The sequence below is a fragment of the Oncorhynchus kisutch genome, linkage group LG15 (assembly GCF_002021735.2).
Source record: "Oncorhynchus kisutch isolate 150728-3 linkage group LG15, Okis_V2, whole genome shotgun sequence".
Lineage (NCBI taxonomy): Eukaryota > Metazoa > Chordata > Actinopteri > Salmoniformes > Salmonidae > Oncorhynchus > Oncorhynchus kisutch.
In genome coordinates, this window is record NC_034188.2 from 63,306,545 (window position 1) to 63,329,694 (window position 23,150).

Here is a 23,150-nt window from a genome sequence, read left to right on the forward strand (position 1 = left end):
CCTGCTCAGGGATCAATTGTCTATACTTGTATTAACCATTTTTTCTCTCTACTAGTATATTTTCTCAGCAGTTCTCAGTAGTCCCATCTCCTTGAACAAACACTTTCAACCCTTGGATATAATAAATATAGGAAACATAAATATTAAGTGTCTACTAAGTGTACCTTGATACCAAAAGCAAACAATATTACACCCTATAGCACACAAATATAAACCCCAGAAATCTAAACAATTTTAGCAATAATGCAAAATAAAATAAAAAGCTTCAATCATGAGTGAAATACTTTGTGTAAAGTAAAATGTTTAAATTTAACCCAGCTTTATTGAGACATCGTGAATCTGTTTATCCAACACTGCCTCTCTCAGGCAACACTAAAAACACCAGTCTGTCTCAATTCAGTACCATTTTCCATCTGAAATATTGACTATTATAGGACAAATCGTGCCTAAATGCTTGCTATCGCTCAGGTTTATCCAATGCAATTGGGTAGCTAATAGCCAATACTGCATGAGAAACATGTTGGGAAATTGAGACTAAGGAAATATTGAGACAACAATGGGAATTTACAACCTGCCAAGTTGAATAAATATTTATACAAGGCATTGCACTTACATTTTTATTTTATTTGGTATATTACAATACCGACTAATATTGACAGATATCAACGTATAGAACTAAAATACACTATAGTACTGTACTCGAAATGATATATTCTGCAAACCACCTTAAAAAGAGGCTCCTCCTCAAGGAGAGTGACGTCAAACCAAAGCACCGCCCCTTTGAAAGCTTAACGGGATGTTGGATGCATCCAGTCTGGGTTAGCTAGCTAGCAATGTTCACCTTTTCATTTCACAAGAGTGGATGTTCAAGAGGTAAGAGAGTCGGAAACATGGCAACATATTTGCGGGAGCATCGACATACAGCGCCGAAACTGTGTGCCTCACTTTTCGTCTTCCTCCTTTTTGTTGTTGTCCCCATCACGGCTCTGAGCGTCGGCGAGGCGAGGCTTGTCAGAAGCAACACCGCAGCGAAAGAGGTAGAAGACCATACAAAATACTACAATTATGTGCAAATGACCCGGCTACTGAAGTTCATGGCCTTGAAATACTCTCACATCGCCAACCTGTCCAGTATAGGCCAGTCCGTGCAGGGCAGGGAGTTGTGGGTTATGCGAATCACAAAGGACCCCAACGCTGACGTACCGGGAAAACCCAAATGTAAATACGTGGGGAACATGCACGGGGACGAAACTATCTCGAGGCAAGTATTGGTTTACCTTGTGGAATACCTATTGACGAGGTATGGAGAAGACCCGCGTATCACGGAGTTGGTGACGAGCACGGATATTTACGTTATGCCCAGTATGAACCCAGACGGGTTCGAAAGGTCGAGAGAGGGTGACTGCAGTGGCGACGCAGGGGGTCGTTCCAACGCCAGGAACGTGGACCTCAACCGAAGTTTTCCTGACCAGTTTGACCAAATCAACGTCCAGCAAGAGGATATTCCCGAGGTTACAGCTGTCATTAAATGGATTCTGGAGAAAAAGTAAGTATTTATTTCTCTTTTCTATTTACATAGACCTACATACACCATGGTTTGTTTAGTTTACATTGTTTATAATCAAATTCAAATGGTGAGATGGGGCTCAACTTTATGGGCTACACCAGGGGTAGGCAACCTGTTTCCTGGAGTGGCCCAGGTACTACAGAATTTTGTTCTGACACCTGACCAACTGAGATAATTGATCACTTCACAAATAGCCTAAATTCAACACATCACACACCTGATCCTCCAGGTCAGTTAAATATGAAGTGGCTGCGGCACTCCAGGACCCTGGGCTACACAGACATCCCTTACTGCAAATCAAATTATAACTGTAAAACCAAGGACTTAACTGGCAGCCTGCATCCATCATTGTTCCTATTGTTTTGAAGCACCTCCTCATGGACCCTAAATACCCCCTCCCTCCCCCTTTATTTATTTGATTTGTTATTTAACTAGGCAAGTCAGAAGGACCCCTGAAGGATCTATCCATTCACCTAGGGGCCCACTGTTGCCAGCTAACAGTTGTGAATGCCCTCGATCAACATCAGACTCCAATAGGCCAACATAAGTAATCTGCCATACAACTTTAGTTCGGCCACCTTTGTTTAAGGACCTGTCAAAACAAACTATACCTCCTCTTCCAGCTGTCACTGAACAAACAGCTGTTGAAAAACATCTAATGATGTCATGTTATTGCATATAGCTGATTTTATTAAAGCACATAGGGTTTGTCTATATATGGAAAAATACATGTTTTAAATTGGTCTGAAAAACTGACGACTTTCGGTCGACCAAGATTTTTTTTAGTCGGCGACAGCCCTATTTGTTATAAACCCGTATTGCAGCTCAGCACTTTAGCTTTACAGTCAGGACTATGCTATCTTATGTGTTGGTAATGTTTTTGGCACTACTGCAGGATATGTTGCTGTTACCGTTATAGTCCCATCTGGTGTGTAGAAACTCCTGCGCGGACAGGAAGTAGAACACAATAGACCAACTCAAATTATTTGTCACATGCGCCAATTACAACAGGTGTAGACTTTTTACTGTGAAATGCTTACTTACGAACCCCCAACTATTATTAATAAAATAAAATAAATAAGTTAAATAAAGAAATGTATTCATTATTAATCAAAAAAATATATATGATTTTTTATTTAACTAGGCAAGACAGTTAAGAACAAATTCTTATTTTCAATGACGGCCTAGGAATAGTGGGTTAACTGCCTGTTCAGGAGCAGAACGGCAGATTTTTTCCCCCCTTGTCAGCTTGGGGATTCAATCTTACAACCTTTCTGTTACTAGTCCAACACTCTAACCCCTAGGCTACCTGTCGCCCCATAAGTTAAATAAAGACAAAATAGTAACACAATAGTGAGGTTATATACAAGGGGTACTGGTACTGAGTCAATGTGCAGGGGGTATGGGGTAGTTGAGGTAATATGTACATGTAGGTAGGGGAAAAGTGACTATGCATAGATAATAAACAGAGCGTAGCAGCAACGTGTGTGAAGGAATTCTAATGTGTGTGTGTGTGTTGGAGTGTCAGTGTGAATGTGTGGTTAGAGTCCAGCGAGGAGTGTACATCGAGCCTGTGCAAAAAAAATATAATAAGGGGTCAATGCAATTAGTCTGTGTGGCCATTTGATTAACTGTTCAGCAGTCTTATGGCTTAGGGGTAGAAGCTGTTTAGGAGCCTTTTGGTCCCAGACTTAGCACTCCGGTACCGCTTGCCGTGCGGTAGCAGAGAGAACAGTCTATGACTGGGATGGCTGGAGTCTTTGACAATTTTTAGGGACTTCCTCTGACACCGCCTGGTATAGAGGTCCTAGATGGTGGGGAGATCGGTCCCATTGATGTACTGGGCCGTATACACCACCCTCTGTAGCGCCTAGCGGTCGGATGCCGAGCAGTTTCCATACCAAGTGGTGACGCAACCCATCAGGATGCTCTTGATGGTGCAGCTGTAGAACTTTTTGAGGATTTGAGGACCCATGCCAAATCTTTTCAGCCTCCTGAGGGGGAATAGGCGTTGTCGTGCCCTCTTCACGACTGTCATGGTGTGTTTGGACCTTAGCGATGTGGACACCAAGGAACTTGAAGCTATCAACCTGCTCCACTATAGCCCCCTCGATGTGAATGTGGGCGTGCTTGTGTGTGGACTTCAGCTCAGCCTCGGATAGTTAAAGGTTTCCCCCCTTTCCCTTCCCCCTGCTGCAGACAGTAGATACTAGGTTTGCTATATATCCCCTGCCTCCTGATAACATTGTGTTGTTGTTATGTCCCTCCAGGTTTGTCCTGTCAGGGAACCTGCATGGTGGCACTGTGGTGGCCAGCTACCCGTTTGATGACTCGGCCTCCCATGTAATGCAGGGTTACTACAGCCGCTCTGTGGACGACAACCTGTTTAAACACCTGGCACTGACCTACGCCAAGAACCACCCCGTCATGAGGACCGGGGAGCCCAAGTGCCCAGATACCCCTGACGAGACTTTTGAGGATGGCATCGTCAACGGGGCAAAGTGGTATGATGTACCCGGTAAGACTTTTTCCTCCTCACCTATCAGACCACGGATTTATGCTCTTTGGGGAGCAAAGGTCATGTTCTTTTTCCTTATTAGTTTATTAGTTTGTTGAAAAATAGTTTATCTTTCACACACAAAGTAGCCTAGACCAGCTCCAGTATCTTGACATTTTTTTTGACAAAATATCTTCACCTGCTTTTAAAAAAAGAATTTTTAACCTCATTATCCCACCTCACCTCTCTCAGAACAACAACACATTATTGTTGAAACAGAGAGCGGAGTCCTGCATTGCCATGACGATTAAGTCAATTGGGGGTCTATTTTAAAATGTTCTCTTCTCAGAGACTGATGACATCATGTGGTATATTTACCTTTCAGGCATTCATAATCAGCTGGATATCAGGTTTTACTCAGCTCAGTGTTGTATGAGTTCATGGAGACACCTTGAAATGAATATTCAATGACATGTAGGCCTATAGTAAGGGAATAAAGGATATATGATAACCTGTAAAGTGTGGGCTTTCACTGCCATGGTACAGGCTTACTTTTTGTCATTGGGACAAAGCCCAATGTGTGATGTCTAGGCTATGGGTTGCCATGAAAAGGGGTTAATTAATTAGTGTGGTGGTTTCCTCTGTCTTGGCTACTGTACATTTTCCATGGCCCAATTTTCACTGAATATATTTCCCTCGACTCATTTTGGATCTATTTAAGAACCAAACCAGCAGAGCCACAGCTGTAATTGTCTGTCTAGTCTTGATTTAAAACCCCACTAATTAGGCTATTGAATCAGAGTATGACTTTGAACATACAGGTGTTCCATTGCGCTGACTTCACTATCTTGCAGAGCAGCTGTGGCAGAGGACAACAGACCCAGCTAGCTAGTATTGTATTATTCACCCCTGCAGGACAGACCTGCTCTCTGTTCTCTCTTCACAGAAAGCCTGACTGGTCTCAGGTTATCCTATCCGTCTTTTACGAGCTGTGTGTGTGTGTGTGTCACCACCTGTCCATGCAGCTTGCTGTCCCCCCACTACCCTCCTTCATGTTCAGGAATACCAGTGTCTGTGTTCACCAGGCAGTAACCGGACCCCCAGTCTCTGTTGTGCTGTGTGGCTGCTGTCAGGTCAGGGGTTTGGAAAGAGAGCCAGACGAGGGGTGATGAGATGATACTCTAATCTGAGTCTGAAGGTTTCAGGTGACCGTCAAGGCCTTTCCTGTGTGTATTTCTGTGTAGGGGATGTATATTCTCAGCCATTCCTCAATAATCCCAGAATCTGCTCTAACAGACTGCCTCTGCTTCAGTTGTAAATTATGACTCTGCAGAAGACTAATTCAGTTTTTTTCATTACTCACCTGAATCTAAATTGACCGCCTCTGTGGTTAATGGAGACTGCAGGAGGTCTGTGCATCAGAGGAAATCTGTCTTCTATAAGCACAGCCAAAGGAACAGCAGAGGTGTCATTTAAAGGTGAACTTAGGAGGTGTAAAGTTTAGGTGTCTTAACAAGTAATGAAATATGCCTCAATTCTCTGATGGAATTTGAGAATAGACTTACACAATGCTCAATGAGGAAAAGACAGGAGTGAAATGTACCCAATGATATTGTAGGATCTTATTAGAACATTACAAATGTGAGTTTAGAATCTAGATCATTGTCATTATGACCTTCCAAGAGGTGACTGTTGAGAGAGCGAATGATAGGGGGGAGGGAAAGTTTGAGTCGACTTGGATAATTGCAATAGTGACTGATATCCTTTTGACAAACTTTTTTTTTGTAGACCTATTTTGTAGCTAGTTGATCTTTTTCCTCTATGCCAGAGGTGTCAAATTCATTCCATGAAGGGCCTAGTGCAGCGTTTCCCAAACTCGGGCCTTGGGACCCCAAGGGGTGCACGTTTTGGTTTTTGCCCTAACACTATTCAGCTCATTCAGATGATCAACACTTGATAATTAGTTGATTATTTGAGTAAGCTGTGTAGTACTAGGGCAAAAACCAAATCGTGCACCCCTTTGGGTCCCAAGGCCCAAGTTTGGGAAACCCTGGCCTAGTGTTTGCTGGCGAGGGGAGTTAATCAGTGATAATAATCAGTGACCTTAATTCATCAATCAAGTATAAGGGAGGAGCAAAACCTGCAGACACTTGGCCTTCCGTGGAATGAGTTTGACACATGCTCTATGCTATTGTCTACTGTATTTGACATACCCATAGTTTACACAGGGATATAGGCTTTGATGTCACTTGTTAAGAATTTTAAGCCTTGAGACAATTGAGACATGGATTGTGTGTGTGCCATTCAGATGGAGAATGGGCAAGACAATATTTAAGTGCCTTTGAACAGTGTATGGTAGTAGGTGCCAGGCGCACTGGTTTGTGCCAAGAACTGCAACGCTGCTGTGTTTTTCACACTCAACAGTTTCCTGTCTGTACCAATAATGGTCCACCACCCAAAGGACATCCAGCCAACTTCACACAACAGTGGCAAACATGGGCCAGCATCCCTGTGGAATTCTTTCGACACCTTGTAGAATCCATGCCCCGCAAATTGATGAACTGATAATTCATGCAGTTTATAAACTAACTAGTCTTTTTATAGCCTAAATAATTTGAACTAGCCTAGTCCTTTTACTCACTAGCAATACCCAGTGCTCTGTTTCTGAATGTTCAAACTTGGATGACAACAGTCAGTTCTGTTGTTCTTGGTACCCTGTGGTATCTTTTATGTCCCGGTTTAGTGTTTGTTATTTAACATGAGGCTGAAATGAGAACCACTGGACCTACTATTAGGGATGTAAGGATTCACCTGTACGCATCGGTCACACATTCAAATAGTTAAGATAGGAGTGGATCGGTCCACGGGACCCCAAACCGATCCAAATGTAGATACTCGGTCAGAAAAGCGTTACAAATTATTGGTTCACAAACATTTGCGCATATTACTTTCTTTCTACCTTCTTTCTACCTAATCTTTTATGACAACTGTGTTGATCTACAAGTCATGTTGCATTCCGAACAACCCCAGGCCATATCAGTAGCCTGGTCAAACTTCCCACTGTGCCCTGCTTCATGTGTTGAGCAAAGAGAGGTATGGGGCTTATTCCTGATCTTGCACATCTGCGTAGCACCTTCATCATTCAAATGCCTGTAAAATGGCTTGCGCAATATTAGGCCTTATTATTGATTTGATAAGTTATCAAATGCGCTGTTACCGGAATATAAGTAAGCCACCAGAGAGACAACTCATGTGGCTATAGCCTACCTGCTGAACATGGCTTACATTAGATTTGATTTTGATCAGGTTCACCATCAGCTATAGTTTTGGTAGTTTTGCTTTATACGATCAGTGTATATGGTCATTTTTAGATATCCAGGGTAAAGATGATCATTTCAAAAATGATGATGGCCATCACTATTGCGAGCAAAGCAGCACTGCATGTTCAAAAAAGGGAGGAGCTTACTCCATAACTTCCGAACGGTCAAAACCATTTCAGTTTGAGACTGGGTGAAATCCAAAGTTGTGCTATATATTCATTGGTTATGTCATGGCTAATTGTATAAAGATAAATATTGATACATCACAAGCTCAAACAATTTTAATCTGGAAAAATGAGAAATGGGTGATCAAAACTGGGGTTAAAAACAAACATACATTGCCTCCCTCTAATCTAATAGTGGGGTGGTAGATGCCCACTAGGATCCCTTATGGCTCAGGTGACTACAAACACCATAGACACATCAGACCCCCCCAGTTTTATCATTGGAATGTGATACAAAACGAGGCAACAGTGTGCTTTAGGACCACATGGACGCCTCAGAGTGTCGGGTAGGCTGTTTGTAGTGTTTATCCGACTGGATAAAAAACAAAAGTTATGTCCTCCCTACTTCTAAAACCAAAGTTGCGCCCCTGCATTAGACAGACCAGACAGCAGCGCAGACAGATCCAGCTCAGAGAGGCCCAGCTCATGAGTTCTATCAGCAGCAGATTTAAATTTAGTATACACAAAAATCGCTGAAGTTGGAGACTTTTATCTCCCTCACAAACAAGCAATTAACGACTCCGTACAACAGTGGTGTGCATAACGGCATCTCGGAACGCACAACTTGTCGGTCCTTGTCACAGATGGGCTATTGCAGCAGGTGACCACGTCTGGTTCCACTCCTATCAGCTAAAAACAATAAGAAGCGGCCCCAGTGGGCATGTGATCTCCCACACTGGACATTCGAGGCGTGGAAAAACATTGCATGGTCTGACGAATCCCGGTTCCTGTTGCGTCACGCTGATGGCAGAGTCAGGATTTGGCGTAAGCAGCATGAGCCCATGGCCTCATCCTGCCTGTTGTCAACTGTACAGGCTGGTGGTGTAATGGCGTAGGGAATGATTTTTTTTCCTGACACGCTAGGTCCCTTGATACCAATTGGGCAATGTTTCCATGCCCTGAAGAATTCAGGAAGTTCTGGAGGCAAAAGGGGTCCGATCTGGTACTAGCAATTTATCTACAGATAAATTATGAACATATTAAATCAAGAGGTTGAATACCTACTATTCCTGCAGTGAGGAGTGGTGAGAGAGCCTCATTCTGGTCCAAAATATGATAGAGATGAAAGGTTATAAAAAGGTTATAAAATCTAATGATGCCTAGTATTATTAAAGATATTGATATAGGCCTACTGATTTAATCAACGTGTCAAATGGAGTAGTCAACTGTTGCTTTCTGTATAGCAAAGCCCATGTTTTAACACGTGCTTCATTCTTCAGTCATACCTTCATTCTTCAGTCATACCTTCATTCTTCAGTCATACCTTTGTGCACCCCCACTTTTATACAATCTGATGGGGGGTTTGGGGGTCATCCCACTGAATGTTTGCATTTTTAAAATCCTTTTCTTGCATTTCTATACTGTTTCTCAAACTGTAAATATTACTTTATTCTCAAGAGAAGACAAGTTTAATGTTAAAGATGATCTTACTTAAAAAAATGTCCTGATCTTATAGGGCTAGGCCATATCCAAAACAACTAAATGGTCCTGATCATATAGGGCTAGGCCATATCCAAAACAACTAAATGGTCCTGATCTTATAGGGCTAGGCCATATCCAAAACAACTAAATGGTCCTGATCTTATAGGGCTAGGCCATATCCAAAACAACTAAATGGTCCTGATCTTATAGGGCTAGGCCATATCCAAAACGACTAAATGGTCCTGATCTTATAGGGCTAGGCCATATCCAAAACGACGAAATGGTCCTGATCATATAGGGCTAGGCCATATCCAAAACGACGAAATGGTCCTGATCATATAGGGCTAGGCCATATCCAAAACAACGAAATGGTCCTGATCATATAGGGCTAGGCCATATCCAAACCAACGAAATGGTCCTGATCATATAGGGCTAGGCCATATCCAAAACAACGAAATGGTCCTGATCATATAGGGCTAGGCCATATCCAAAACAACTAAATGGTCCTGATCATATAGGGCTAGGCCATATCCAAAACAACTAAATGGTCCTGATCTTATAGGGCTAGGCCATATCCAAAACAACTAAATGGTCCTGATTATATAGGGCTAGGCCATATCCAAAACAACTAAATGGTCCTGATCTTATAGGGCTAGGCCATATCCAAAACAACTAAATGGTCCTGATCATATAGGGCTAGGCCATATCCAAAACAACTAAATGGTCCTGATCATATAGGGCTAGGCCATATCCAAAACAACTAAATGGTCCTGATCATATAGGGCTAGGCCATATCCAAAACAACTAAATGGTCCTGATCTTATAGGGCTAGGCCATATCCAAAACAACTAACACACTGAATTCATACATTTTAATTTTTATTGTGAAGTCATGTATTTCTACTCCAACTAATTTGACTAATCTGGGAGGTGAAGTCGTTAAAGTATTAAATAATTTGGTCTATTTCTGATGGAATCAAGGCATTAGAATGTACCAGAGGCCACCAAAATAGAGCTCGTTCTGCAAAGTAGCCAGCCAAAACTCCCTGGCTGGCTACTTGTTCTATTTGGCTGGCTACTCCATGTAGTTAGGGAAAAAACACTGGATGAGGGTGTGTCACTCACTGTGTATAGCCTATCCCAGGGGAGAATGACTGCCCCCTCTCATTGAAGCCACAGAAGTTCCAGGCTGACCAGGGTACTGCAGGTATTGTTAGCAGAAAACAGGATCCCCCATTATAGTGAATGGAAAAAGGGCAATCTTCGTGGTTATTTTTGTGTAAATTGAAAAATGTTTAGAAGACAATCATGACATCAATAATAGCTTCTAATACACCAGATGTATGTACTTGAACCAATTTATTTTAAATAGCACACAGTAGAAATAATAAGGATAATTGAGTTACTAATGGAAGCGTACAGTACACAGGTCGGCCTACAACTCAAGTTCTTCAATGAGAGGGGTCAGCCTGCAACTTCATTTCCTGGAGTAGCTCAGACGGCACATGTTATGTCAACATGTGACGTCATCTTAACCAACTTCATTTGGCTTGAATGCGCTATTGAGTCTGCACATAGGAATGAATGGTGTCACATGACGAATAGCTTTGTCCAGTCATACTGTGTGTATATACAGTCATTGGTGTATCCTGCCTGGAGGAAGGATGTGGAGGGTGGGACTGAGGCTAGAGGTCCTGTCATGAGCTCTATCTCTGGAGGATGTTTGCTCTCTGATATTGTCTAATATGACATGTCCTATTATACACACATCACAGGTGCTGCCGGGCAAATCATTAAACACGAAAAAGTATCTGAGATTACTCTTATTTGGAGCATTGTTACAATGCACACTGTACAGTCTTTTTCATGCTAAGGTTATTAGCCAGTGTCCATAGAGGCACTGTCAGAGACAGCCTAGGCCTGTTGCACCCTGCTGGTGTCACCATATGGGACTAAGCCCCTGAGAACCATCCTGAACTAACATCCTTAAAGTACTCTGTAAAACAGGCTCACATAGGGCACTGCCCTGTTGATCTGTTTCACCACAGCTGTCAGCTGCGCACAACTAGACTGGGGCTTACACACACACTGCCATTTAACAGTCATGCTACATGTTTAGTAATGTTTCCACTACCATGACTCAAGCAAAATACTATGAATACTCTATGAAACATAACAGAAATACAGTGGGGCAAAAAAAGTATTTAGTCAGCCACCAATTGTGCAAGTTCTCCCACTTAAAAAGATGAGAGAGGCCTGTAATTTTCATCATAGGTACACTTCAACTATGACAGACAAAATGAGAAAAAAAATCCTGAAAATCACATTGTAGGATTTTTTAAATGAATTTATTTGCAAATTATGGTGGAAAATAAACTTTTGTTATTGACCAAATACTTATCTCAATACTTTGTTATATACCCTTTGTTGGCAATGACAGAGGTCAAAGGTTTTGTGTAAGTCTTCACAAGGTTTTCACACACTGTTGCTGGTATTTTGGCCCATTCCTCCATGCAGATCTCCTCAAGAGCAGTGATGTTTTGGGGCTGTTGCTGGGCAACATGGACTTTCAACTCCCTCCAAAGATTTTCTATGGGGTTGAGATCTGGAGACTGGCTAGGCCACTCCAGGACCTTGAAATGCTTCTTACGAAGCCACTCCTTCGTTGCCCGGGCGGTGTGTTTGGGATCGTTGTCATGCTGAAAGACCCAGCCACATTTCATCTTCAATGCCCTTGCTGATGGAAGGAGGTTTTCACTCAAAATCTCACGATACATGGCCCCATTCATTCTTTCTTTTACACGGATCAGTCATCCTGGTCCCTTTGCAAAAAAACAGCCCCAAAGCATGATGTTTCCACCCCCATGCCTCACAGTAGGTATGGTGTTCTTTGGATGCAACTCAGCATTCTTTGTCCTCCAAACACGACGAGTTGAGTTTTTTCCAAAAAGTTATATTTTGGTTTCATCTGACCATATGACATTCTCCCAATCTTCTTCTGGATCATCCAAATGCTCTCTAGCAAACTTCAGACGGGCCTGGACATGTACTGGCTTAAGCAAGGGGACACGTCTGGCACTGCAGGATTTGAGTCCCTGGCGGCGTAGTGTGTTACTGATGATAGGCTTTGTTACTTTGGTCCCAGCTCTCTGCAGGTCATTCACTAGGTCCCCCCGTGTGGTTCTGGGATTTTTGCTCACCGTTCTTGTGATAATTTTGACCCCACGGGGTGAGATCTTGCGTGGAGCCCCAGATCGAGGGAGATTATCAGTGGTCTTGTATGTCTTCCATTTCCTAATAATTGCTCCCACAGTTGATTTCTTCAAACCAAGCTGCTTACCTATTGCAGATTCAGTCTTCCCAGCCTGGTGCAGGTCTACAATTTTGTTTCTGGTGTCCTTTGACAGCTCTTTGGTCTTGGCCATAGTGGAGTTTGGAGTGGGACTGTTTGAGGTTGTGGACAGGTGTCTTTTATACTGATAACAAGTTCAAACGGGTGCCATTAATACAGGTAACGAGTGGAGGACAGAGGAGCCTCTTAAAGAAGAATTTACAGGTTTGTGAGAGCCAGAAATCTTGCTTGTTTGTAGGTGACCAAATACTTATTTTCCACCATAATTTGCAAATAAATTCATAAAAAAATCCTACAATGTGATTTTCTGGATTTTGTTTTCATTTTGTCTGTCATAGTTGAAGTATTATGAAAATTATCATATTTTTAAGTGGAAGAACTTGCACAATTGGTGGCTGACTAAATACTTTTTTGCCCCACTGTATATGTAATGCTGCTGCCATAAAGCCTGGCATCAAATATATTTAAAATAACCCACCAACTGTCTTGTGGTTTTATATCTAAACTCTTTACCAGTCAACCAAAACCACAACCCAGAATCAATCTGCAGACCAGGCTGTCACAGTGATGCAGCCATTTGAGATGATGTACAACAGCTGCATGTACCACTCTGGCTTGTATTCTGGCTTGTCCTAAGCTTACTCAGTACTGTGTTAGTAAGGGCTTACTCTGTGCTTTCTGATACCTTTCGTCTCTGTGTGAACTGGCCTAGCACGCACACATTCAACAGCCTTACTGCAGATTGCTTTTTTACTGGTGCCTGTTAAGTTAGTCACTCACTGATGATGGATGGAGACTCGCTTCCGTTTCTCCCCCTCCTCTTCATGTCTGTGTCAAATACCTTCTGAAGATTCCTGTACTAGAGCCACGTCCTGTAGTTGGCTAAATCACTACCAGCCACCCTAGCCGTCTCTGCTGTGTGTGTGTCGTTTTGATTATGAAAATTCTGGATCTGCTGTGTTGTCTTTCCCACACATGCTGTCAATCATATGCACAGAACAGCATTTCTAACCTGAGGCTGGTAGGCTCTTTTCAGATGAAAGAGCTGGCCTTGTTGTTTGTCTCGTGGGTGTTTGCATGCGTGCGCGTGGTTATGCACACTAGCATGAATTTGCAAGCTGGATTGTGTCTGTGTAGAGGCGGGAAAGTGACTTGGCCTTGTTTTGTTTGTGTGTCAGGAAGGGGGAAGGAAAAGGAAGAGTTTCCTACTTTTATGGGGTTCCGTTAGCCAATAATAGTCAGCTTTTGGACATTTTTTAAATTTTTTATAAAATGATATATACAGTGCATTCGGAAAGTATTCAGACTCTGAATTTTTTTTCTCATCAATCTACACACAATAACCCATAATGACAAAGTGAAAACAGGATTCCAGGAATTTTTGCAAATCTATTAAAAATAAGACCGAAATACCTTGGTGCATTCAGAAAGTATTCCGATGCATAATACCCCATAATGACCAAGCGAAAACAGGGTTTTTGAAATGTCAGAAAATGTATAAAAAAAGAAAACGTATTTACATAATTATTCAGACCCTTTGCTATCAGAGTCGAAGTTGAGCTCGGGTGCGTCCTGTTTCCATTGATCATCCTTGAGATGTTTATACAACTTCATCGTAGTCCCCTTGGTAAATTAAATTGATTGGCCATGATTTGAAAAGGCAACGATATGTCTATATAAGGTCCCACAGTTGACAGTGCATGTCGGAATAAAAACCAAGCCATGAGGTTGAAGGAATTGTCCTTAGAGCTCTGAGACAGGATTGTGTCGAGGCACAGATCTGGGGAATGATACCAAAAAATGTCTGCGGTATTCAAGGTCCCCAAGAACACAGTGGCCTCCATCATTCTTAAATGGAGGAAGTTTGGAACCAAGACTCTTCCTAGAGCTGGTCGCCCGGCCAAACTGAGCAATCGGGGGAGAAGGGCCTTGGTCAGAGAGGTGATCAAGAACCCGATTGTCAGTCTGACAGAGCTCTACAGTTCCTCTGTGGAGATGGGAAAACCTTCCAGAAGGACAACCATCTCTGCAGATCTCTCCCATCAGGCGTTAATGTTTGTTTCCAGACGGAAGCCACTCTTCAGTAAAAGGCACATGACAGCCCACTTGTTTGCCAAAAGGCACCTGAAGACTCTCAAACCATGAGAAACAAGATTCTTTGGTCTGATGAAACCAAAATGAACTCTTTTGCCTGAATGCCAAGTGTCATGTCTGGAGGAAACATGGCTCCATCCCTACAGTGAAGCATGGCGGTCATGCTGTGGGGATGTTTTTCAGCGGCAGGGACTGGGAGACTAGTCAGGATCGAGGGGAAAGATGAACAGAGAAAAATACAAGAGCGATCCTTGATGAAAACCTGTTCCAGAGCGCTCAGGACCTCAGACTAATGCCAAGGTTCACCTTCCAACAGGACAATGACCCTAAGCACACAGTCAAAACAACAGGAGTGGCTTCGGGACAAGTCTCTGATTCTCTTTTGAGTGGCCCAACTAGAGCCGGACTTGAACCCAATCGAACATCTCTGGAGAGACCTGAAAATAGCTGTGCAACAATGCTCACCATCGTACCTGACAGAGCTTGAGAGAATCTGCAGAGAAGAATGGGAGAAACTCCCCAAATGCAGGTGTGCCAAACTTGTAGCATCATACCCAAGAAGAATCAAGGCTCTAATCGCTGCCAAAGGTGCTTCAACAAAGTATTGAGTAAAGGGTCTGAATACTTATGTAAATGTTTTTGATTTTTAATACATTAGCAAATGTTTTTGCTTTGTCATATGGGGTATTATGTGTCGATTGAGGCATTTTTAGAATAAGGCTGTAACAATGTGTGAAACGAGTCTGAATACTTTCCTTATGCATTGTATGTAAACAATTATTTTTAAATCGAAAAGCCAATTTCAAATAAAATTGGTGCCGGTCAATTGTCTGGGAGAAGACAAAATCACATTGCGAAATAATGCTTTTTAGCTTATTCATTGATTGAAATATCAGTCAATGGAAATACATTTGATGGTCATGCTTATCGGTCTATAGGTTACTTTGCATAATTTTGTGGAATTAAATTGGCACGTGTGTACAGTATATTCGCTATGTACAGTGCATTCGGAAAGTATTCAGACCCCTTGACTTTTTCCACATTTTGTTTTGATACAGCTTTTCTAAAATGTATTAAATTGTTTTTAAAATACATTTTAGAATAAGGCTGTAACAAAATGTGGAAAAAGTCCAGGGGTCTGAATACTTTACAAATGCGCTGTATCTTATTTAGCACACGTGCAAAGCATAGAGAGATACAAAGCCTTTGAGTAGAAAATCTGTCAGATATCGCGAGAGCTGCTTATACAGCATCTCAAACAGCAAAAGCGTAGGAAACGGGAGGCAGGCTTCATCAGCGCGTCACACACCTATGCATTTTGACAACATATTTTTAATTGATTAAAACCTGAAAGTTTACCACATATGAGAGGTATGTTTTACCTTGCTTCAAAGTGAGCTATCCACAATCTGACCATGTCCGTGGAGGCAATTATTCTACATCAACGTTCTTTCGTTGTCCAGTAGCCAAAGGCGCACAACCGTAGTCATATTATTAACACATGCTAACGTTAGTTGTTGCATATTAGATCTCCCCTCTTTCTAAATTTCGAACGGATATTCTCATCTCTGTCACATGAAAGCGCTCACATGTGCGGTTCACTTTTGACAACAGTTTTCCCGCTAATTGCACTATGGTTCGAACATTTTCACTACTGCCTTGTGCGCATTGCTGTGCTTATAATGTGAAGAAATAGTTAAATAGCTAAATGTTCTTATCTGTTGCATCAGACTCCATGCTTTTTAATTGGTTTTTATGTAGCCTATTGTTAGAAATTAGATATGTAGATGGGCGAGCCGGTCAAGGATCGATTCAGACAAGGTGGTAAATTGTATGACAAGCGACAGTTTATTCAGAGTGAAGATATCTAGTACAGCGTAATTACGGCTCCTCCGTTAGTTCGTACGGAACGGCAGGCAAAGAGACCGTTACAATCAGTACACCACTTATATATAGAACAGAAAGTAGGTTGATTCTGGAAGATCGGATCTTTGGATTGGTTCAGCTGGGGTGTAGTCTGTAGTCTTCCGCCATTGGCTCAGTTGTCTGTCCATCATCGTAGAATCCTCTTCGGGCACACAATGTTCAGCTACAAAGGAGATTATGTGTGTGCGCTGGTTTTGGCAGTTAGTGTAATGCGGGAGCTATCCTGTAGGGGACCCCACAGGCTTTACTTTGAGTTGTAGCCCTGTATTAGCAATAGGTTGGTCACCTGCATAAGAAATAGCATTTCTCTACACTATGCGTAAGCATCTTTACTCATCTGGTTGTATGAATTTGCGATCAATTGTCCCAGAGTCTGTTTGGAGTGGGCTATTTTTTTCTCGACAAGCTGACCAGTAGAATATGCCTAGGTACATTTTTCTACGATGGGGATTATGGTAGATTGACAGGCTAATGATTTTGCTGTCTTTACTCATCTTGCTGGCTGAGGAAAAGTCCATGTGGACAGTTATTGTAACATCTTCAAAGTGTGCATCATATTTCAATAAGTTGTACCACACATTGTTGCATCCAGGTCTTGCATGGTCGAGTACATTTCTCAAATGTCAGGTAAATTTCAAAAGCTGCCGGTCAAATTTCCAGCACCACATTTTCCAAATGGAAACCCTTATTGGGTGACAGGAGCCCAGTCATGGCAACCCCCCAGAGGCCTACTGCCTGTAACGCTGCCTGGGCAGCAGGTGGCACTAGGCCTCAGCAAAAACATTCCCTCCACCAGGCAGCCCTGGACTGGAGGAAAGGCTGGTGCTGGCCGCAGCCACTTTGGATGTATCAACACCTTTTAGCCTACTTTTTATGAAACTCTTATTTTACCAGGTTAGTTGACTGAGAACACAGTCTAATTTACAGCAATGACCTGGGGAATAGTTACAGGGGAGAGGGGATGATTAGCTGACCATGATGGTATGAGTGCCAGATTGGGAATTTAGCCAGGACACCAGGGTTAACACCTCTACTCTTACAATAAGTGTCATGAGATCTTTAGTGACCACAGAGAGTCAGGACACCCGTTTAACGTCCCAACCCGAAAGACGGCACCCTACACAGGGCAATGTCCCCAATCACTGCCCTGGGGCATTGGGAAAAATATTTATATTTTTTTTTAGACCAGAGGAAAGGGTGCCTCCTACTGGCTCTCCAACACCACTTCCAGCAGCATCTGGTCTCCTATCCAGGGATTGACCAGGACCAACCCTGCTTCGCTTCAGAAGCAAGCCAGCAATGGGATGCAGGGTGGATTGGTGTAGATTTAAGGACATACCTGATTCAAAGCGTTAGGTCTGTGCTCATGCTATTGCTTTCATGTCCTAAACAGACATTGTTTTGACAGTTTATTTTGTATGCTTGCCCACGTTCTTTAGTTTGTGCTCCCAAACATGATATTGATGTCTTCATGAGTAGTTTTGAAGCAGAGACATTTAAAATGTTTGCAGGAAAAATTATTGAAATAAACTCCAATTTGTAATCCCTGTTCAGGAGGCATGCAGGACTATAACTACCTGAATGGGAACTGCCTGGAGATCACCATGGAACTGAGCTGCTGTAAATTTCCCCCGGCCTCCGAGTTAAAGAAAGAGTGGGACTACAACAGGGAGTCACTCATTGCCTACCTGGAGCAGGTAGGCTTTCACAAGACACAGTGTCACACTCCAACTTTCAAATGATCATACACATAATTTCATTGCACATATGAATATCTGTAGTATTACTCTCTGGTTCTTACTACTGTACTCTATTTATTTTAATTGAAGAGATTTTTCTGTCTTGACATCCGTTTGCAGTAGTTACTTAGTTCTGGGCAGCACTTAGTTATTTGAGATTCTTTTGTTCCCAGCTACTGAGGCAATAGAAACAGCGTTTGAGATCTCTTCTAACGTTATCCTGTTTTCTCCCAGGTTCACATTGGAGTAAGAGGCTATGTGAAGGAAGCTACCAATGGGACAGCTCTGCCTGATGTCAGGATCATGGTGGCAGGCATCAACCATAACCTGACCACGGCCCAGTTTGGTGACTACTACCGTCTGCTGCTCCCTGGGACATACAATGTCTCAGCTATAGCTACGGGGTAAGTACAGCTGGAGGAATGAGCTCTATAGTTTCTACAGTAACTTTGCAGGCACAAGTTACTGTAGTCTTTAACAAAATAAGCATACTCTACTCCTGACTTTAGTTCCTGTCTGTTTTCCTTAGAACTGATTTGGGTATGGTGTTTTCTTACAGGAAGTAAATGTATGACTTCGAGCTTGTTACTGGTACTTAACCATGTTACCTGACACTTCCTGGTGAAATACATTTCAAATCACCTGGATGTAGATACACTGCTGTGCAGAGGGGTTTTACTTTGTTTTTAGCATTACTAAATGTTTATTTTAACTGCAACAAAATAAACATTCAATGTCTGTCTTCATAGGTACATGTCCATGACAGTAGTTGGGGTTCAAGTGGTGGAGGGCAAGGCCACCGAGCTCAATTTCACCCTGGCACCCCTGGGAAATGAACCCACAGGTGGCATAACCGTACCCTTTACCCCCACCACCACCGGCCCTACCACAACCTCTGACCCTGACTCCACCAGCATCGAGACCTCCAGCACCACCTCTGAGATGGTGACCTCTGGGGCCAACGAGAGCTCCACTCCCCAGGAGGCTCGGCCCCCAGCCCAGCCTGAGCACCAGCCCATCCAGCCACAGGACTTCCGCCATCACCATTACAATGACATGGAGCTGTTCCTACGCAGGTACTGTTATGTTTGCTTTATAGCCTTTGCAGTGAAGCATTTAAAATGTTATGCTAGCAAGTATAGGCTACCTGGGGCGGCAGGTAGCCTAGTGGTTAGAGCGTTGGGCCAGTAACCGAAAGGTTGCTAGATCGAATCCCCGAGCTGACAAGGTGAAAATATGTTGTTCTACCCCTGAACAAGGCAGTTAACCCACTGTACCTAGCCCGTCAATGTAAATAAGAATTTGTTCTTAACGGACTTGCCTGTTAAATAAAAAAAGTAATATTAGGATGTTGGAGCTTGAATTAAATGTGAAAAAGCCTTGTTCTTTCAACACAACAGGTACAGCAATGGGTTCCGTTCCATCGCTCATCTCTACTCCATTGGGAAGTCAGCAGAGGACCGTGAGCTATACGTCATGGTGATATCAGACAACCCCACTGTCCATGAGCCAGGTATGGATGTGATTTGGTGTAGCTCCAGAAGAGACTATTGGCTCTAAAGCGAGGCCTTCAATCAATGGCTGTTTGGTTTATGATGATCTAACTTCTTACAGTAACTGGATTGTGTTCATACACTGAAATTCATAGCAGTTCTGCTGTTTTCTTCCTTAAGATGATCCTGATATTATTGCTTCGGCCCAATTATCTAGTAGCTTCATAACAAGATGGCGATGACAGACATGGCAGTTCTGCTTCTAGCTCCTAAGCAACTTTGCAGTATTTTATTTTTTGTGTGTTATTTTCTTACACTATTAGCCCAGAACGATTATTGTGTTATTACATAAAGCTGGAAATAGCTTTTGGATATCAGAGCTGCGGTAACTTACCAGCACTACGACCAGGAATACATCTTTCCCGAATTTGATTATTTGTTCGCAACCCTGAGGACAATTGAACTTCTCCCATAGGCTGCTCCAAGACTCCACCGCCGGAGAAGAGGTATTCGGAGTGGACTTCTAGTCCGACTCAGGAGGCGGGCACACCATCCACCGCTTCCAATTATATTACTCACTAATGTTCGGTCTGTGGAAAATAAAGTAGACAAGCTCAGGACAAAGATCTCCTTCCAGAGAGACATCAGGGACTGTAACATTCTCTGTTTCACGGAATCATGGCTCTCCGGATATACTGTCCCCGTCCATACAGCCAGCTGGGTTCTCAGTACATAGCGCAGACAGGAATAAAGAACTCTCAGGGAAGAAGGTCGGTGGTGTATGTTTCTTGATTAACCACTCATGGTGTGATTGGGATAACGTACAGAAACTCAAGTCCTTCGTTCACCTGCCCTAGAATACCTCACAATCAAATACAGACCGTATTACCTCCCAGAGAATTATCTTCGGTTAGTCACAGCCGTGTATATTCCCCATCAAGCCGATACCAGAACGGCCCTCAAGGAACTACACTGGACATTATGCAAACTGGAAACCACATATCCTGAGGCCGCATTTATTGTGGCTTGGGATTTTAACATAAGATTCAGGAGCATTTTCCTAAAATTTTCTATCAACACATTGACTGTAGTACTCGCTCTGGGAAAATACTCAACCACTGCTATTCTCTCTCCCGGGATGCCTACATGGCCCTCCCGCCCTCCCTTCAGCAAACCAGATCACAACTTTATTTTGCTCTTCCCTTCCTATAGGCAGGAACTCAAACAGGAAGTAACTGTGCTATGGTCTATTCAACACTGGTCTGACCAATCAGAATCCATGCTTCAAGATTGTTTTGATCATACGGACTGGGATATGTTCTGGGTAGCCTTGTATAATAACATTGATGTATATACAGATACAGTTGTTCCCACGGACTATTAAAACCTACCCAAACCATAAACTGTGGATAGATGGCAGCATTCGCGCTAAACTGAAAGCGTGAACCGTCGCATTTAACCATGGCAAGGTGACTGGGAATATAGTCGATACAAACAGTGAAGTTATTCCCTCCATAAGGCAATCAAACAGAGAAAACGCCAGAACAAATACAAAGTGGAGTCGCAATTCAACGGCTCAAACACGACGTGTGGGTCTACAGACAATCACGGATTACAAAGGGAAAACCAGTCACATCTCGCTTTGAGAATAACACAGTGCCATCGACGCGGCCCGCACCTAAGGACTGTGGGCTCTCCTTCTCTGTGGCCGACATGAGTAAGACATTTAAGCGTGTTAACCCTCGCAAGGCTGCCGGCCCAGACGGCATCCCTAGCCTCATCCTCAGAGCATGCGGAGACCAGCTGGCTGGAGTGTTTACGGACGTATTCAATCTCTCCCTATCCCAGTCTGCTGTCTCCACTTGCTTCAAGATGTCCACCATGGTTCCTGTACCCAAGAAAGCAAAGTAACTGAACAAAATGACTATCGCTCCGTAGCACTCGCTTCTGTCATCCTGAAGTGCTTTGAGAGGCTAGTTAAGGATCATATCACCTCTACCTTACCTGACACTCTAGACCCACTATGATTTGCTTACCGCCCCAATAGATCCACAGAGATGTAATCGCCACTACACTGCCCTACAACTCCTGGACAAGAGGAATACCTATGTAAGAATGCTGTTCATTGGCTATAGCTCAGTCTTCAACACCATAGTACCCTCCAAGGTCGTCATCAAGCTTGAAGCCCTGGGTCTGAACCCGCCCTGTGCAAATGGGTCCTGGACTTCCTGACTGGCCACCCCCAGGTGGTGAACGTAGGAAACAACACCTCCACTTCACTGATCCTCAACACAGGGGCCCCACAAGGGTGTGTACTCAGCCCCCTCCTGTACAGCCTGTTCACCCATGACACACGCCTCAACTCCAATCATCAAGTTTGCAGACGACACAACCATAGTAGGCCTGATTTACCAACAATAACAAGACAGCCTACAGGGAGGAGGTGAGGTCCCTGGTGGAGTGGTGCCAGGAAATTAACCTCTCCCTCAACGTTAACAAAACAAAGGAGCTGATCGTGGACTTCAGGAAAAAGCAGTGGGCGCACGCCCTTGTCCACATTGACGGGATCACAGTGGAGAAGGTGGAAAGCTTCAAGTTGATTGGCGTACACAGCACTGAAGATCTGTCTGTGGTGGACCATTTCAGTGTGGTGAAGAAGGTGTAACAGATCCTCTTCAACCTCAGGAGGCTGAAGAAATTTGGCTTGGCCCCTCATACCCTCAAACTTTTACAGATGCACAATTGAGAGCATCCTGTCAGGCTGTATCACCGCTTGGTATGGCAACTGCACCGCCCACAACCACAGGGCTCTCCAGAGGGTGGTGTGGTCTGCCCAACGCATCAACGGGGGCACACTGTCTGCCCCCCAGTACACCTACAGCACCTGATGTCACAGGAAGGCCAAAATGATGATCAAGGACATCAACACCCGCGCCACTGCCTGTTCACCCCGCTACCATCCAGAATGCGAGGTCAGTACAGGTGCATCAAAGCTGGGACTGAGAGACTGAAAAACAAGCCCATCCGACTGTTAAATAGCCACCACTAGTTGGCTGACACCCGGTTGCTCAAGCCTGGACCTTAGAGTTTGCTGCCCTATGTATGTAGACATGGAATCACTGGTCACTTTAATAATGTTTACATACTCCTTAACTCATCTCATATGTACAGTTGAAGTCAGAAGTTTACATACACCTTAGCCAAATACATTTAAACTCAGTTTTTCACAATTCCTGACATTTAATCCTAGTAAAAATTCCCTGTTTTAGGTCAGTTAGGATCACCACTTTATTCTAAGAATGTGAAATGTCAGAATAATAGTAGAGAGAATGATTTATTTCAGCTTTTATTTCTTTCATCACATTCCCAGTGGGTCAGAAGTTTACTTTCACTCAATTAGTATTTGGTAGCATTGCCTTTAAATGGTTTAACTTGGGTCAAATGTTTCGGGTAGCCTTTGACAAGCTTCCCACAATAAGTAGGGTACATTTTGGACCATTCCTCCTGACAGAGCTGG

The 23,150-nt window shown here is 43.2% G+C and overlaps 1 protein-coding gene across 1 annotated transcript in view; it reads left to right on the top strand.

The window, feature by feature from the left end:
* Nucleotides 1–311: 311 nt before the first annotated feature.
* LOC109905656 (carboxypeptidase D-like) overlaps nucleotides 312–23,150 on the top strand; it is a 34,997-nt gene continuing 12,158 nt past the window's right edge. Inside the window, exons 1-6 of the mRNA XM_020503164.2 lie at nucleotides 312–1,546; nucleotides 3,838–4,085; nucleotides 17,956–18,098; nucleotides 18,375–18,544; nucleotides 18,890–19,216; nucleotides 19,541–19,653. Of these exons, the coding sequence (XP_020358753.1) occupies nucleotides 834–1,546; nucleotides 3,838–4,085; nucleotides 17,956–18,098; nucleotides 18,375–18,544; nucleotides 18,890–19,216; nucleotides 19,541–19,653 (1,714 nt within the window). The 5' untranslated portion in view covers nucleotides 312–833. The remainder of the gene's footprint in view (nucleotides 1,547–3,837; nucleotides 4,086–17,955; nucleotides 18,099–18,374; nucleotides 18,545–18,889; nucleotides 19,217–19,540; nucleotides 19,654–23,150) is intronic.